Source organism: Callorhinus ursinus, unplaced genomic scaffold, assembly GCF_003265705.2.
Source record: "Callorhinus ursinus isolate GAN/ISIS: 27379988/994484 unplaced genomic scaffold, GSC_fseal_2.0 scaffold34, whole genome shotgun sequence".
NCBI classification, from domain to species: Eukaryota; Metazoa; Chordata; class Mammalia; order Carnivora; family Otariidae; genus Callorhinus; species Callorhinus ursinus.
In genome coordinates, this window is record NW_027397096.1 from 3,865,952 (window position 1) to 3,882,232 (window position 16,281).

Sequence of the window (16,281 nt, forward strand, 5' to 3'; positions counted from 1 at the left end):
TTTCTTTTTCTTTCTTTCTTTCTTCCTCTTTCTTTCTTTCTTTCTTTTTCTTTCTTTTAATAGCTCGGGCTCTTGAACCTTATGTCATTTTATAAACTCTTCCTGGGTGCTAAGCACAAGCAGAGGTGAAGAAGCCAGATGTAGTCTCTGCCCTCTGGGAGCTCTCTGGCAAGTGGGGAACCCAGCATGCAGCAAGTTCTGTACAGACTGTGCTGTGATGGGGTGAATTCAGGGCATGATCGGGATCCAAGGGAGAGAGAGCTGCTCCAAAATGAGGAAGGAGGCAAAGAAAGCTTCCTGGAGAGAGAGCATGGAAGGACGACAAGAATGTTAGCTCAGGGAAGTGGAGTGGATTCTTGGGACAGGGTATGCAAAGGTGTGGAATGCACAAAGCAGGCCGGAGTGGGGCCATGACAAGGCGTGCCTGATGAGCGCATGCGGGATGGGGCTGAAGCCGAGTCAGGAGAAAGCCGGCTTCATAAAGGGCTTGAAGGCCACCTTGAGCTTGGATGACCTAGGGGTAACAGGGAACCGCAGACAAATTTAAGTGAAGGGTAGGCATGATCACATTCGTGGGGCAGTTCTGTTCTGAGACCAAGCAGAAAGCTGGGTCTTGTCCTCTCTGCAGAGAAGTGGAGAAGAAACTCACCACAAGCCCCTCCCCAGGAGCCTTATTAAGTTAAAATATTCTGCCATCTTGAATATCTCAAGACAAGGGCGCTGTGTTCTGGCCAGGGCAGCCCAGTCTCTGAAAGCAGGCAGGGTCCAGAGCTGTGTGTCCAGGAGAGGAAAGTGCTGCTTGGACTCCTCTTGCCTTTGAAACCCCTTCTCTGGCCCCGCTCAACTGCCAGGACTTGGTGGCCCAGAAATCTTCAGCAATGGGGCTGGGTAAGCTACTCAGCCTCCCCTTGGAAAAAGGACAGTCCCAGGCCAGAGGGGTCAGCCCAGGAACGACGGTGGTAGTGAGGCTATTTCAGAAAGTAAGCGAGGCCAGGTCCTGGCTAGCAGTATCTGCTGAGGCCATAAGATTTGGAGGTGGATGGTGGGTACACCAGATGTTTGTCAGGCCAGAGCTAGTCCTGCCTCTGTTTTACATCCACTCATTCATTTTATTCAACAAACACTGAATACCAACTCTGTGCCTGGCCTGAAAAGACCTGGCCTCCGCCCCAGGGGGGTCCTAGTGAAGGGACATATCCAAACAATAACTTAGTTTTAGGAAAGTGGCAGGAGGTAGAAGCAGCAGATGTACCCAAAAAGTTGGAGCCCCTGGGTAAGGGGCTTTAAGGGGCTGCCTGGAGGCAGTCGGGGAAATTGTCCCAGAGGAGTCAGCCGAGAGGGAAAGTCACTTACCCAGGGCCACGTGGCCAGATCTACCGCAGTCAAAGGAGTTGCATGTGAATAATCCCAGGGGTGTGAAAGGTTAGGGTTCTGGAAACTGGGCTGTCGGGGGCTGCAGGGTCCCAGGGGCCAAGGATTGACCTCCAGGACCATGCAGGCGCAGAGGGCACAAGAGCTGGGGTGGGCGGGCAGGCTTGGTAGGCCGTCCAGAATCCAGTGGATCTAGGGTCCAGAATCCAGCCCACAGTCCTGGCCCTGTCTCACAGCCGCCTGCGGGGGAGTGACCCGCAACGCCACCACGGGCCGCCTCGTCTCCCCGGGCTTCCCAGGCAACTACAGCCACAATCTCACCTGCCACTGGCTGCTTGAGGCCCCGGAAGGCCAGCGGCTGCACTTGCACTTCGAGAAGGTTTCCCTGGCAGAGGATGACGACCGGTGAGGGGAGCCCTGGGGGGACGGGAGGGCCTGGCCGCCTAGTGCCTCTGCTGCAGTTGGAACCCAAGCCTGAGGGCCACACCCCAGCCAGGGCAGTGAGACCAGCTGCACCTCTGCTGCTTTCCTGGCCCAGGCTCATCATCCGCAATGGAGACAACGTGGAGGCCCCTCCAGTGTATGACTCCTACGAGGTGGAGTACCTGCCCATCGAGGGGCTGCTCAGCTCCGGCCGACACTTCTTCGTGGAGCTCAGCACGGACAGCAGTGGGGCAGCGGCGGGCATGGCCCTGCGCTACGAGGGTGAGCCTGCTAGCGCCTCGCGGGGGTGGAGGGCTCAAGCCTAGGGCTTCTCCTCTCACCCCCCACCTCCACTCCTTCATCGCTCCTTCCAACTTAGCCCCTGCTCACCTAACACTTAGGCCCCCCCTCCCTAACCCTCCTCTCCTGGCCTTGGGGATTCCTACCCCGTTCTTGCAGGAGACCCTTGCCTGGACCCAGGCCCTCTAGTCCAAGAAAATGAATCCTCTAGAATTTGAAGAGCAAAAACAGCCCCAACCCTTAGAGAAGGAAAATTGCAGCAAGAGACATTCTACAACCACTCATGCATGCATGCATGCATGCATGCATTCATTCATTCATTCCAAAAAACCATTTATTGAGTGCCCTGTGTGTATGAAGCACAAAACTAGGTGCTGGGAATACAATGGTGATCAAGCCTGCCTCCCAAGCATGATAGGGTATGGTGCTCTGGGCATCCTGCCCCCGCTGCAAGCCTAGGACATGCATTCGTGGTCAGGAAGCTAAAGGCCTTGGGGCGGGAGGCAGAAGGACGTCTGCCCCGTTTGTCCTGGCTGAGGCTAAGCTGGGCTGGGCCCCCTGGTTTGCAGCCTTCCAGCAGGGCCACTGCTATGAGCCCTTTGTCAAATACGGCAACTTCAGCAGCAGCGCCCCCTCCTACCCGGTGGGCACCACCGTGGAGTTCAGCTGCGACCCTGGCTACACCTTGGAGCAGGGCTCTATCATCATCGAGTGCATTGACCCCCACGACCCCCAGTGGAACGAGACAGAGCCAGCCTGCCGAGGTCAGTAGGTACCTGTGGATGGGCCCGCCCGGGGGGCAGGGAGCAGGGTGGGGGACCGGAGCCAGAGGCAGAGCCTGGGGCACAGCGGTCCTGTGACATGTGAGATTCAAGCTCCCCCCCCCCCGAGAGGAGGTGGGGGCTTCCGGCCATGGGTCAGCACTCCTGTGGGCAGGTGGCAGCCCCAGGACATAGCCTGGGAGGGGGGACGTGGAGGGGACGCACCTCCCGGGCCTCCCCTGCCTTCCAGCTGTGTGCAGTGGGGAGATCACAGACTCCGCTGGTGTGGTGCTCTCCCCCAACTGGCCGGAGCCTTACAGCCGCGGGCAGGACTGCATCTGGGGCGTGCACGTGGAAGAGGACAAGCGCGTCCTGCTGGACGTCCGAGTGTGAGTGCCCACTGGGCGAGGCCAAGCCGGCTCCTGAGCTCTGAGGCCATGTCTGGCCCAGCCCCGCCTGGAGTCCCCAGGCCCGCCCTCCCTGACAGTCCTCCTCCGCAGGCTGCGCATAGGCCCTGGTGATGTGCTTACCTTCTATGATGGGGACGACCTGACGGCCCGGGTCCTGGGCCAATACTCGGGGCCCCGTGGCCACTTCAAGCTCTTTACCTCCATGGCCGACGTCACCATACAGTTCCAGTCAGACCCCGGGGCCTCGGTGCTGGGCTACCAACAGGGCTTTGTCATCCACTTCTTTGGTGAGCTTGTTGCCCCTGCCCTGCCCTGCTGCCCCGGGGAAGAGGATGCCAGAATATGGATCCCAAAGCATGGCGAGTCAGACAGGCCAGGGCAACGAGCCTGAGTGCTCTGATCCAGCAAGGGAAAGCTGGGAAAGCTCCAGGTATCCTCTCCGCTGAAGGAAGCCAGTCTAATTCTCCATCTTCACTGAGGGCCCAGGGAAAGGGAGACTTCCGTTGCAGCAAGAGAGATCTGGGTAGGCAGCAGGAAGACCTTCATCACAAAAATAAGAAACTAAGGAAAGGGGTTTGTTCCTATCTTCTGACCGTCTTGAACGGAAGTGACAATTTGCCGACCCTAACTGGCCCTCTCTCTCAGGACCGGGGAACCGGCCAACACACTTTTGAAAGTAAAGCCAAAGCCGAAATGATAACCCAGGAAACTCGGAGACAGAATGATGTCAGGGACAGGCAAGGAGGGGCCCCTGAGCAGGAAGGAATGCGTTGCTGGGCCTGTCCTCGCTGAGGAAGGCTAGCACAGTCGCTTCAGTGCTGGCTGAGGGCCTCTGTCTTGCTGCCCCTGTGCCCCCCAGAGGTGCCCCGCAATGACACATGTCCGGAGCTGCCTGAGATCCCCAACGGCTGGAAGAGCCCGTCTCAGCCTGAGCTGGTACATGGCACGGTCGTCACTTACCAGTGCTACCCTGGCTACCAGGTGGTAGGAGCCAGTGTCCTCATGTGCCAGTGGGACCTAACCTGGAGTGAGGACCTGCCTTCCTGCCAGAGAGGTGAGTCTACCTGTTCCCCATGTTCCCCTCCTTAGTGCAAGATGCGAGCCTCTCTCCTCGATTCTGAACCAGACTTCAGCTGTTACCAGCTAGTGCCCTTGAACTTCCTCTAGCTCTCGGAGCCTCAGTTTCCTCACCTGTGAGATGGGATACCTTTTCAAAAGGTCATCCACCAAGCACTTCAAATATTTCCTCCCGGGGAGATGGCCAGTGTTTGTTGATTCTCATGGATTGGAAGGGGACAAATGAGGGATGCACCAGCCAAACGGCAAGGACAGATAATAGGCAGCAGAGCCACGTGTCAGAAAGATATTGGCTGGCTTGGAACAAAGCCAGGGTGGACTGGCTTTTGTTGACTTCTACCTGGGCTACTTTCCCATAGTGACTTCCTGCCATGACCCTGGGGATGTGGAGCACAGCCGACGCCTCATATCTAGCCCCAAATTTCCCGTGGGGGCCACCGTGCAGTATATCTGCGACCAGGGTTTTGTACTGACTGGTAGTGCCATCCTCACCTGCCATGACCGTCAAGCCAGCAGCCCCAAGTGGAGCGACCGGGCCCCCAAGTGTCTCTGTAAGTGCCGGATGGGTAGAGGGGGAAGCCTCTGAGAGGAGACAAAAGATGCCACCTCTGGAGGCTAAGGACCTGGCGCCCTCACTGGGCTCTGCCTACTTTGCAGTGCAACAGCTCAAGCCATGCCACGGCCTCAGCGCCCCGGAGAATGGTGCCCACAGTCCAGAGAAGCGACTTCACCCAGCAGGGGCTACTGTCCACTTCTCATGTGCCCCTGGCTATGTGCTGAAGGGCCAGGCCAGCATCAAGTGTGTGCCCGGGCACCCTTCACATTGGAGTGACCCCCCACCCATCTGTAGGGCTGGTGAGTGTTCTGCCACCCTCGGAACTCCTGTCTGCCCTGGGGCGCCTGGGTGGCACCGTCGGTTGAGTGACTCTTGGTTTTGGCTCAGGTTGTGATCTTAGGGTTGTGGGATCAGGCCCCATCTCGGGCTCTGAGCTCAGCGTGAAGTCTGCTTACGATTCTCTCTCCCTCTCCCTCTCCCTCTGCCCCTCCTGCTCGTGCTCTCTCTCTAATAAATCTTAAAAAAAAAAAAAAAAAAAAGCCAAAACTCCTGCCTGTCCCACAGGGCTGCTCTAGCAGAGCATCTAGCAAAGATGCCAAGTGTTGAACCCCCTGCCCACACCCACTTCATGTTACCCTTAGTCTCTCCAGTCTCTGCCAGATCCTTCTGACCTGGTGACACCAAGACAAATGCTGGGGTGGGCTCCCCTTGGACAAATCCTTCCCATGATCAGTCTACTCCCTGCCTTAGTGGTTTGGCCCATTGGTCTCACCTCTGCCCTTGGCCCTCCCCTCTTGTTCCAGCCTCTCTGGATGGGTTCTACAGCGGCCGCAGCCTGGATGGTGAGCCCCCCTTTGAGGGCCAGGGAAATAGTCTCCCTGCCCCTGGCTCTCACAGCTCCCAGGCCATGGGTCCCCCAAGAAGGGAGGGCAGAGAAAGAAAGAGGTCCGGGACCAGCAGAGCAAAAGTTCCTTTCCCTGCCCCCAGCTAGCTAGAGGGAGCTGGTACCTGGATTCTCCTGGGCAGAGGTGAGGACAGATATGGGCTCTGGGTCACAGGGACTTCTGCCCCAATCCTACCCACTGTGTTTTCAGTTGCCAAGGCACCTGCTGCCTCCAGCACCCTGGATGCCGCCCACATTGCAGCCGCCATTTTCTTGCCACTGGTGGTGATGGCAGTCTTGGTGGGAGGTGTGTACCTCTACTTCTCTAGGTGAGTCCGGTTTCCCTTCCTGCCCTGCATACCCGACTCACTCCTGCCCAGCACTTTCGACTCACAGGCTTCTCTGTCCCACAGGCTCCAGGGGAAAAGCCCCTTGCGGCTGCCCCGGACACGACCCCGCCCCTATGACCGCATTACTGTGGAATCAGCATTTGACAATCCAACTTATGAGACTGGAGTAAGTACCCATGCCATTCTTTGCACCCTATCCAGGACCTAATTCTAGGCTCCCTTGAGCAGGTACCCCTGAGGGTCCCTCCAAGTCCTCTCACTCTTTCCCTTTTCCTTGGGAAGGTGGATTATGGGCTGGCAAACCTTATACAAGTTTCCAACTCCCAGCAGTCTCTTTACTTTGCAGGAGACGAAAGAATATGAAGTCTCCATCTAGGTGGGGGCAGCTTGGAGAAGCCAGCTCAGCCCAGCATCACAGCCCAGCAGCAGCGTTTCCAGCTTCCTGCTGTCCCTACGCCTCCTGTACATACCATCTGGGAAGAGATGCCACCAATCCCTCAAGAAGTTGCGCCCTTCCCCACCTGCAATGCCCACCAGGGCCTATTTTCTCAGTACCACTGCCCACATAGGGCCCTTCCTTGGGTTCAAGTCAGGGAGCATCTTCCTCTGGGCAGAGCACAGCTGGAGCACGTGCATCAAGAACCAGCATTCTCCTGACCTTCCTTCATGCCCTGGACCTCTAGCCTGGAATTCACAAGCAGAGGAAGAGCACCTCTCTCCAGGCTGACCACCATCCAGCCTGGCATGTGGCACCCTGCAGCAGGGTGAACTTGATGGTGGTGGAAACTGCACCAGGATGCTCCTCACAGGGCCATCACCAGTGGCCAAAGCTGCTGTTGACAGTGACCTCTGGGTAGTCCTGGCATGATGACATCAGCCCCTCGGAGAGGTCTCTAGTCCTTCTCTATGGCCCCAGGAATGGACAGTTCTGCTTCCTGGAGGCAATAATTCTAAGGGACCCTAAGGGGTTTAGGGACCCTACCCCAAGCTCAGGTTGGGCTTCCCTAGGCACTCATGCTCCACACCAAAGCAGGATACCCCACTCTGCCCAGACAGCCCTACATGCCAGGGAGAGGGAGACCTTCCCCTGATGTCAATCTGGCTTTACAAACATCTTCTTTCCCACTAGTCCCTCCCCCAACCCCAGCCACCCAGCAGTCTCCCTTCCTGGCCACTGGGTTTTGGGATAAGGGGAGTGGGCAGGCATATTCTGGAGAGGAGCAGAGGTCCAAGGGCCCAGGAATTTGGCATGAAACGGGGGGTTAGAGACCCAGAGAGAGACCTAGGAGTTGGCTACAGGCCACTTTGTACATGTAATGTATTATATGGGGTCTGGGCTCCAGCCAGAGAACAATCTTTTATTTCTGTTGTTTCCTTATTAAAACGGTGTTTTTGGAGAAAAAGAAAAAAAAAAACAAGCAATGGCCAGGTAGATGGTGCTTTCTTGGAGGGAAGGGAGGTGGGAAATAAATGGGATGTGGACTTCAAGACCAGAAGGCATGCTGGACCCACCAATTGATCACTCCCACATTTCATCCAAAACAAGTTACATGCAGGTGCCTCAGGGACTACTGTCCCAACAAGGTCAGCGCAACAGATGGTAGGTGAAGCAAGAGGCCCAGTAGCTGGCCCACAGGGGTGTGGAAGCCCAGGAACCCAACTGCTCAGCTACTACAGGCTGGCACACTCCCAAGCCCCTCCTCAATGCCACTGTATTGTTGACAAGGCCCAGGAAGCCTGATGCCTCTCTCCTTCCCCTTCTTCCCCAGCTAGCAAGGTTTAGGAAACTGGAATAAGAATCAGAGACTGAACCCCTAAATATGAGGCCCTAGTCCATCCTGGCCTCAGGGAATATCCAGACTATCAGGAGGAGGGGCAATGCAGCTTAGGGTAGGGACCTGGCTCCTCTTTCAGCAAAAGCCCTATCCAGGGGCTCCAGAAGAAGTTGGCTGGAAAGGATCTACTTAAGTTTGCCATGTTTGGTCACTTGCAGCCCCGATGCCCCTTCCCTACGGCTCCCAGGCACCTCCTGAGATGAAAGTGTGAGCTCAGCTTCGGCCCCCAGCATGCACATCTGTGCTTAGAGATGCGCTCTGCATGGCTGCTCTCCAGAGTAAGAGCATGAGACAGGCAATGGAGTTATGGACACTCAGAAGCCAGAAGACAAAATCCCTGAAGGAAATAATGGAAGCCACCAGCACGTTCTACTTCCACAGTCTTCCAACAGAGAGGTCCTGATCACTCATGGCTGCCCACCTCCTGGCTCCACCACAGGCCACTTTGAAGGCTGGAAAAGTTCCAGTCCATGTAGACTGCAGTGCTTATATTAGCCACAAGAGGTCACTTCAGAAGACATCTGTATCCCACCTGCTAGCTCTCCTCAACCCCCTCTTGAACAACCAGGACTGGAGCTCTCCAAGGTGGCTCCAACTTCTAACGGCTGGGCTGACCTTCCCCTCCAAGTTCTAAGAGGAAGGTGTGTACCGTGATTAGTTCCCCTGGCACTTGTCAACAGAGCCAAGTATTATTTCCCTCGTTAGCCCACCACCTGTTCCTGTTCTCCACTGCAAATGATGATGTTGATCAAAGCAAAGCCTTCCTCATTGGGCATAGGCCAATGGACTACTTATCTGCCCCATAATGCTTTCAGGCTGACATAGCAGCACAGCTGGGTCCTGAGTAGTAAGAAGTCAGTGAAAGAGGGCACATGTGCTTCCAACTTCTGAGGGCCTGTGGCAGGAAATAAAACCTCAGAAGAGATGAGATCTGGCCACTTTCATACAACTAGCTCAGCCCTACTCTCTCTGAAGCCTGCCTCTCTGGTCCATAACCACTAGGATTTCTTGTTTGCTGAGGCTGGTAGAGGGCAGAGAGCGGCCAATCTACATGACACCTACACACACACACACACACACACACACACACACACACGACAGGTAAGGCCCATGACCTTATCATTCTTCCTAGCCACCAAGAGGATCATTAGAAAAGTCAGAAAAACAGAAACCGAAGACCACACACTGACATCCCCACCCTATTTAACTCATTCTCCTTACTATCCCAAAAGAAGCAGCAACAACTCCTCATAGACAGTTAACCTGGTGTAGTGGAAAGTGTCCTGGCCTGGGAATCAAATCTGTTTCATTCATAGGTCCGCCATAAATTCACTATGTGAACTAGGCAAGTCACCGCTCCTCTCTATGCATCGGGAAATGAGGCGATTAACACAGATGGCCTTTAACCCCTTTGCGGTTTTATCCTTCTGCAAATGCTAAGTACAGCTTAACGATCACAGGTGAGCAGGACACAAGTACCTGGCAACAATGCCAATTAAATGCCTAGTGGCAGGCACAGTGATGTTATTCCCTTCTCCACCTCTTCACCTACAGTCAGGCAAGAGATAACTGGCCATCTCTGAAAGCGATAACAAGGGCAGGGGCGCGTGCCGTGGGGGAAGCCCAAAATTCGAGGTGAGGCCTTCAGACTACAAATCCCAGCATACAGCACAGCAGCTCTCAAAAAGCATCCCTTCCTGGCAGGCAACTCTCTCATCCCCGAGTCCGTCCGACCACACAGTGCATAGCATGCCCACGGAACTACGGCTCCCACAACCCACCAGATCCCTCGCGATTCTTGATCCCAGGGTGCAATGCGCTCTCGTTCGCCCTTTGGAACGCCTGCGCGTTGCAAACTGGGAGTTGAAGTCCGCTATAGGCATGTAGCTGGGCGTTGTCAGCGTTACTAACTCTTCGCTGTTGGCTTCCTCTGGTGCAGTTGTCAGGGACAGTGATCAAGAGAGGGTAGTAATGGGCCAGCGAAACTCTCCATGGTGTCACCATTACTCAAGGCAGGGATGCTGAGGCCAAAACTAACTGTCGGGAGAGGGAGGGTAGTGTGAACAGTAGCCATCCAACCCGATACCAGAAGAATAGTTTTCCGTCGCGATGGCTTTTCTTTTCTCTTTACCAACATGGCGCCTAGTCCAGCCACACCTGACGCTGGGAACCAAACGATCCAGTACAATATCCCTAGGAGTACTGCTGTCACCGACAGCCTACCCGCTCCAGCCAACACCACACCTTCCTCCTTCCTGTTCTTGCCTGAGGACTCCAAGGACGTGGTAGCCTATATCCCATTACCAAAATGGCGAAAGCAGAAGCATTCTTGTTAGGGCCTGCAGGTGACAATACGCTTGCGCGGAAGGCGGCTGCGTTGTGGGGCGGGAGGGGAGCATTCTCAACACGCCTGCGCAGGAACAGAGTATTCTTGGTCTATACACAAACACCAATGGATGAAGAGCCCCCATGTTCCTGCGGCTGCGCTGTGACCCTTAGAAACTCTCCCAGGCGCCTGCGCGAGACCTCAGGTCCCGCCCTCTTATCTTACTACGCTGGCGCAAGGCAGAAAGGCGGGGCTTCGGCGCTCCAGACGAATGCCAGCGCGGCTGCGCGCTGGGGGGTACCCCCTGACTGCGGCTGCGCGGGAGCCCGGCCGCCGGCTGTCACTGCGGTTGCGCGCGACGAGCGGCGATCCCGGGGCGCCTGCGCGGGTGGCTTTGCGGGCGCTCGCGGTAAGTTTGCGCCAAGTGCGCGGCAGCCGGGACGCAGACGGCGGCGGCGGCGAGAGGCGGAGCCCGGGGACCACCCCCCATCACCCTCCCCGCAGTCACCTCACGTACCACAACCTCACCTAACCTCTCACCCCCCCTCCGATCCCCCCAACCCCGGGATGGCAGCGCCCGCCAGCCTTCCCGGCCGGACCAGCGGTCGCCAGCGCCGGCTTTAGCCTGTGGGACTAGGCCCCGCCGAGGCCTGACCCCCGGAGCCGGGACCCACCGTGCAGCCAGCCGCCGGGCCGGGGCTGAGGGGCCGCTCCCCCCTCACGGCCCGTGGGGAGGACGCTGCCGTCCCGGGGACTGGGGGCCGGGGGGTGGGGGGGAGCCAGGGCGAGGAAGTCGGGACCCGTGTTGGGAAAAAAGAAGGGGGGCCGGGGTCAGGAGCTCCCCCTCCCCCCGCTTCCCCCCTCCCCCCGGGGTTGGGGGGGCCGGAGCAGAGAGCGCCCAGCCCGGGAGGTGGATGAATGTGGGAGAAAATGGAGACCAAGACGATCGTGTACGACTTGGACACGTCGGGGGGGCTGATGGAGGTAAGAGTGGCCCTCCTCATCCCCTTCCCCCAGCGCCGGGAGGGAACCTCCGCCCTCCGTCCTACAAAGCCGGTCCTGAGCTCACAGCGCAAAAGGGCCGGGGGAGGGGGGGCTTCTTCCTCACCCAGACCCTCCCTCCCTTCTTTGCAATTCGAGGGGCTGAGCTCAGCCTCCGAGGACGTTTGCAGCAGTTTCACCTACCCGCCGCCCTGGATTCGCTCTCCCGAGGCACCAACCCACTCCATGTCGTTGCACCGGCGGGCCTCCCCACCCCCTTCTTGTCGGCCCCTTTGTGCTTCCCCCAGCACGTCCGGGTACCGGGTTTCAGGCCTCTCCAGAGCCTGGCTTTGGAGTCCCCCACTGTCCATACAAGGAAGTGGCGAGAAGGGAACCGCGCACCCTCTCCCCATCCCCCTACCCTGATCCTCCCCATTTGGAAGAAGCTGTTCTCGTTGTTGTGCTGCAGGAACGCTGTTAGGGTGGGCTCCCCCCGGTTCCGGGGGCTGAGAGGTTCTGGGAGCAGCTTGGATGGGAGGAAGAAGGACAAAAGGGGGGAGAGGGGTGGGTGACGGAGAAGCCTTGCAAGGGGGGCGACGGACCGCCCGGGAGCTCCGAGTGTGCACACACGCCGTTTGTATGTGTGTGCAGCAAATCCAAGCTCTGCTGGCTCCCCCCAAGACGGACGAGGCAGAAAAGCGGAGTCGTAAGCCTGAAAAAGAGCCCCGGAGAAGCGGCAGGGCCACCAACCACGACAGCTGCGATAGCTGCAAAGAAGGTGGGGATCTCCTGTGCTGTGACCACTGCCCGGCCGCCTTCCACCTCCAGTGCTGGTAAGGTCTGGGGACCCCTTTGGAGTTCCTTGGCGGACCCTCCTCGGCACATTCCTTCACCCGGCCTACCCCCCTGGCTGCCGAAATAACGGGCGCTTGCAGCCGCTAGCTGATTTTCTGCAGCGGCTGGGGCGAGCGCCTCCCCGCCCCCAGGTGTCTGCCGGGATCTGGCCGTTTGGGGGGGGGGGAGGAGCAGCAGTGGGTCCGGACCCCGAGGTGGGGGTTGGGACGAGTGAGGAGAGCCCCATCTGGGATTGGAAGGCTCTGGGTAGCCGGGATAGAGCCGGCAGGGCACGGCCGGCCGCGGCGGGGGAGGAAGGGGAGGAGCTCCGGGCCCTGTGCCGCTCGCCTGCCCGCGCGCCCGCCGCCCTCGGGCTCCTGCCGGGCTGGGCTCTCCTGCGGGCGGGTGCGCGGAGCCCTCGGCCGCCGGAGTTGGCCTGGTCCAGATCCCGGGAGCCGGACACCCGTGCGCTCGCGGCTGTGGAAGAAATCATGGAGGGTGTCTCCCGAGTCCGCCTCTTCTGTGCTTCTCTGTTTACAATATGGCGACCTGCCTTTAAATTATATTTTTATTCTCAGCGCCATTTTGGCTGCATATATGATTTGCAAACGTCTCCCGGGGAACGGTGGGGGTAGAGGCTCGGAGTCCTTTCTGCAGAAGCTCCTCGGGGACCCGGGCTAGGATCTCGCCGCTTTGGTCCCCTTTCTCTGGCTCCGCTTGCCCCCTGTTGCCTTTCGGAGCTGCCTCCCTCTCTCCCTCCCCTCTCAGCGCTGCCGCCTCTTAGGAAATCGGGCCGGGTTAGACAATTAAAATTGCCCTTGGGCGCCGATTTCACTTCTCCGCTCCGGATCAGCGAGCCCTTCGCGGCAAAATTCTTAGCTGCCGGGGCAGGATTGTGTGCGGTTAGCTCCGCGAGGGCATTTTTAAGGAGCAGAGAGCTGGAAAGCTGTGCGCTTCCTTCCACCTCCCGCCCCCCCCCTTACTGAACGCGAGAGGAGGGGAGAGACCGGAGAGAGAGAGAGAGAGGGAGGGAGGGACCTGGGTTGATCGCCCGCTGCGTGATCCTCCTCAGCAGCTCAGCCCAGAACAATCCGCCAGGAAGAGTTTAAACTCCAGCTTCTGCCTGGAGAAACCATCTCTGCCCTACACAAAAATCCTACATCTGCGCAGGGAACCCAGATTGTGTCGTGTTCTGATGGGTCTACAACAGTTGACCGAAGCAGGCGTTTGTGAGAGCGGGAAAGAGGGGGCTTCTGTTTGTTCCCACCCGTTTTTGATGTTCCTTTTTTTTTCTTTTTTTTAAGTCCTCTGTTTAAAAAAGTGAGGTTTTCTTAAGCTTTCTACGCTGTTCCATTCACATTCCGTTTCTCGGTTTGTGGACTAGTGCCTACTGTATATTTGTACTAATTGCAGGTTTTGGAACACTTACTAGACAGATGACTGATACTGGGCAAATTAAGTCTGTGGTCAGAAGTTATGTAGGAAGCTCCCATTACCATTCCCCAGATACTTTTGCCCAGGAGGGCACCCCATCTGGGCTTGTAACGTTGCGGGGACAAAAATGGTTATCCTGGAGGAACCTTTGTTGTTGGTTTTCAATTTTTTGTTAAGAAGGGGCTAATACCAGCAGGAAGGGTCTTTGGTATTTAGCCTTTGCTTCCTGTAAGGTGTAATCTACCTGGACAAAATATCTCTGGTCAAGTTTCCCCATCCTGTTCTTGAGCAAGGAAGAGATTTGTACCTGGATATGTTATGTTGCTTATCAGTTTTTTCCCTGTTGCTTACATTTTTTATTGTGCTTGTTTGATACATATACTCGGACTGAATTGTAGGCTTGATTTAAAGTGTGGGTGTTTCACGTCTAGGATGAAGCTAGGGTTAGTTCACCAAAAATGGTGACCTCCGTATTGAGAATTTTATAAGCTCATTTATTATCTTTAGCCTCCTGTGTTTAGTAAAACTGAGATTGTTTATTAGAAACTCCAGGTGTGGAAAAAGTGTGCTGTTTTGCCTGAGTTTGGGCTTCAAACTCTAAAACCTAACCTCTGGATCTTCTAATTAGATGAGTGTGAGTCTTGTCAAGTTGTAACAATTAACAGTTTCTACTTCAGCTAGGAGAGAGGGAGGTACTTCTAGCTGTTGGTGAGACTCAGACTTGCCCAGACTGTGCATTTCATTGAATACTTTTTTTTTTTCCTTTCTTTTTTTAAGACCATGAATGGGAACTGGTAATCAGAGATTTGAGAATCCTAGTAAGTGAGGCAGGGCTTGTTTTACATCTCCAGTTCTCTCTTTGAAGATGCCAGTACTGAAGATACCATTGACTTATCTGAGTTGTTATATAAATTTACAAAACATTCTGGATATTGGTACAAAGGCAGGAAGCCTTCTTTCAAGTGTGGCTTATCCCACTTTCCTGCCTCCCATTCCACACTCTTTACAGCGCAAGTTAAGTACTTCATTAACCATCTCCACCAGAGTAGTCAGGTCAAGCAGTTGACAGTCTCAGACAATTTTGATTCCTGAGTGTGCTGGCTTTAATTTATGCCATTACTGATTACTTGTGCCATGTAGGAGTGCAATTAGGTATGGCTGTATTTTTCTTCCCTTTTTAACTGGCTAAGACTGAATTACAGTTGACCCTTGAACAATGCCGGGGGCTTAGGGACACCGACCTCCATGCAGCCAAAAACTACATAACTTTTGATTTTTCAAAAACTTAACTACTAATAGTCTACAATTGACCAGAAGCTTTACCAGTAATATAAACAGTCAATTAACACATATTTTGCATGTTATATGTATTATACAGTGTATTACAACAACGTAAGCTAGAGAAAAGAAAATGTTAAGGAAATCATAAAGAGAGAAGATACACTTAGAGTACCATACTATAGAAAGTCGCCTAGAAGAGGACCTGCAGTTCAAATGCATGTTTTCCAAGGGTCAGCTGTATTTAGATAAGCGTAGAAATGATAATTTTCCTTATGTATAGAATGTACAAGAGTGAAGATGGAGGTTTTGCAAACCCTGTTGGTCGTAATTGTAGTGCTGCTGCGGGTCTTCATTCAAAGGTCTCTAAGACAAGTCCTTTTTCAGTCTCTAGTGTGCCTTGCCAGCTTGCCTCACAGTGAACGCGATCTAATAAAATGTTCCAGGAGCGATTCTAGGCAAACTTTACCTCCTGGGCTTAGTGACATAGTCATAACCACAGGGGATTTTTCTAAGATAAACTACCATAGGAAATGACTGGTCAGATAAACTGTTTAATTGTCTTGTCTTTTCTCAGGGGCCAGTGCTCTGTATGAGGAACCGTTCTCTTTTCCCAATTAGACTGGGAGCCCTATTTCTGGGTTCCCTGTAATGATCCTTTGGGTGAGGGAATGAATTGTCCTGTGCTCGGTGCCAAGACCTCGCTGAAGAATTAAGCTTAAGGAGGTGATTTTTTTTGTTTAAGTAATAGTGTAATCATTTTATCTAAGTTTAACTGGTTTATCAGTTATTCAAAGTGGTAGTAGGGGTTACTAACCCTGCCCTCGGAGAACTGGAAAGAGATATGTTTTTAAGTGTTTTCTGGTGAACCTGACCCCTGTCACAATTGTCACGCCATTCGTTGAACTTTCTGCAAATACTGGTCTCCATGGATTGGTTCCTAAAAATTGGTTTAAAAAAATTAGAGTAACTGGTGGAGCTCTAGTTGTCACTGACCCATCTTTCTGTTTGAAATGGTTTGAATTGTTCCCACTGATAAAGTGAACACCACAGGCCATCGCTAGTGAGGCCGACTGGAAACTGGATGTTTTTCTCTGATTGCTTTCTCATGGCATTTTGCTCCAAATGGACTGAGGGACCAAAACGGTCTGATTGAGAAGTGCATCTACCTCAGCAGACCTCAGCATGGTTGCTTCCCGTCAGACAGATTTCTGTAGCATTTGCCTCCGCATGTTATATTTGGAATTGTTGGCCGGCTTTCCTCTCTTTGGTGTTGGCAGCAAGATCCAAAATGAGGTTTTCGAAGAATGAGAGTAAAAAGGTCTCTGTGCACAGGCAAAACTAAGCTCAGCTTGGAGTTTTGCATATTTAATTTTCAGTGAGTCATAACAAGAAAGGTTTCACACACACAGTAGAAAACTGCGTTGCAGATCTTTGCTATTTGAACTTTTCAGAAGGTGAT

General features: G+C 54.7%; 2 protein-coding genes and 1 long non-coding RNA gene across 8 annotated transcripts in view; 2 read left to right on the forward strand and 1 right to left on the reverse strand.

The window, feature by feature from the left end:
- Window positions 1–6,657, forward strand: part of SEZ6 (seizure related 6 homolog) — a 21,745-nt gene extending 15,088 nt beyond the window's left edge. Inside the window, exons 5-16 of one of the 4 annotated variants that reach the window (XM_025851035.2) lie at window positions 1,608–1,776; window positions 1,910–2,076; window positions 2,664–2,858; window positions 3,106–3,244; window positions 3,356–3,552; window positions 4,125–4,319; window positions 4,702–4,893; window positions 5,000–5,197; window positions 5,702–5,740; window positions 5,993–6,110; window positions 6,195–6,297; window positions 6,478–6,657. In XM_025851035.2, coding sequence (XP_025706820.2) covers window positions 1,608–1,776; window positions 1,910–2,076; window positions 2,664–2,858; window positions 3,106–3,244; window positions 3,356–3,552; window positions 4,125–4,319; window positions 4,702–4,893; window positions 5,000–5,197; window positions 5,702–5,740; window positions 5,993–6,110; window positions 6,195–6,297; window positions 6,478–6,507 — 1,742 coding nt within the window. In that variant the 3' untranslated portion in view covers window positions 6,508–6,657. Of the gene's footprint in view, window positions 1–1,607; window positions 1,777–1,909; window positions 2,077–2,663; window positions 2,859–3,105; window positions 3,245–3,355; window positions 3,553–4,124; window positions 4,320–4,701; window positions 4,894–4,999; window positions 5,198–5,701; window positions 5,741–5,992; window positions 6,111–6,194; window positions 6,298–6,461 lie in introns of all 4 variants that reach the window. The other 3 variants (XM_025851034.2, XM_073879356.1, XM_073879355.1) reach the window with 3 other exon arrangements.
- LOC141370397 (uncharacterized) overlaps window positions 1–11,570 on the reverse strand; it is a 65,441-nt gene extending 53,871 nt beyond the window's left edge. For all 3 annotated transcript variants that reach the window (XR_012374407.1, XR_012374409.1, XR_012374408.1), the window contains exon 1: window positions 11,478–11,570. This is a non-coding gene — a long non-coding RNA (uncharacterized lncRNA). The remainder of the gene's footprint in view (window positions 1–11,477) is intronic.
- The window catches only part of PHF12 (PHD finger protein 12), a 41,009-nt gene continuing 35,380 nt past the window's right edge, over window positions 10,653–16,281 (forward strand). Inside the window, exons 1-2 of the mRNA XM_025851030.2 lie at window positions 10,653–11,276; window positions 11,925–12,106. Of these exons, the coding sequence (XP_025706815.1) occupies window positions 11,211–11,276; window positions 11,925–12,106 (248 nt within the window). The 5' untranslated portion in view covers window positions 10,653–11,210. The remainder of the gene's footprint in view (window positions 11,277–11,924; window positions 12,107–16,281) is intronic.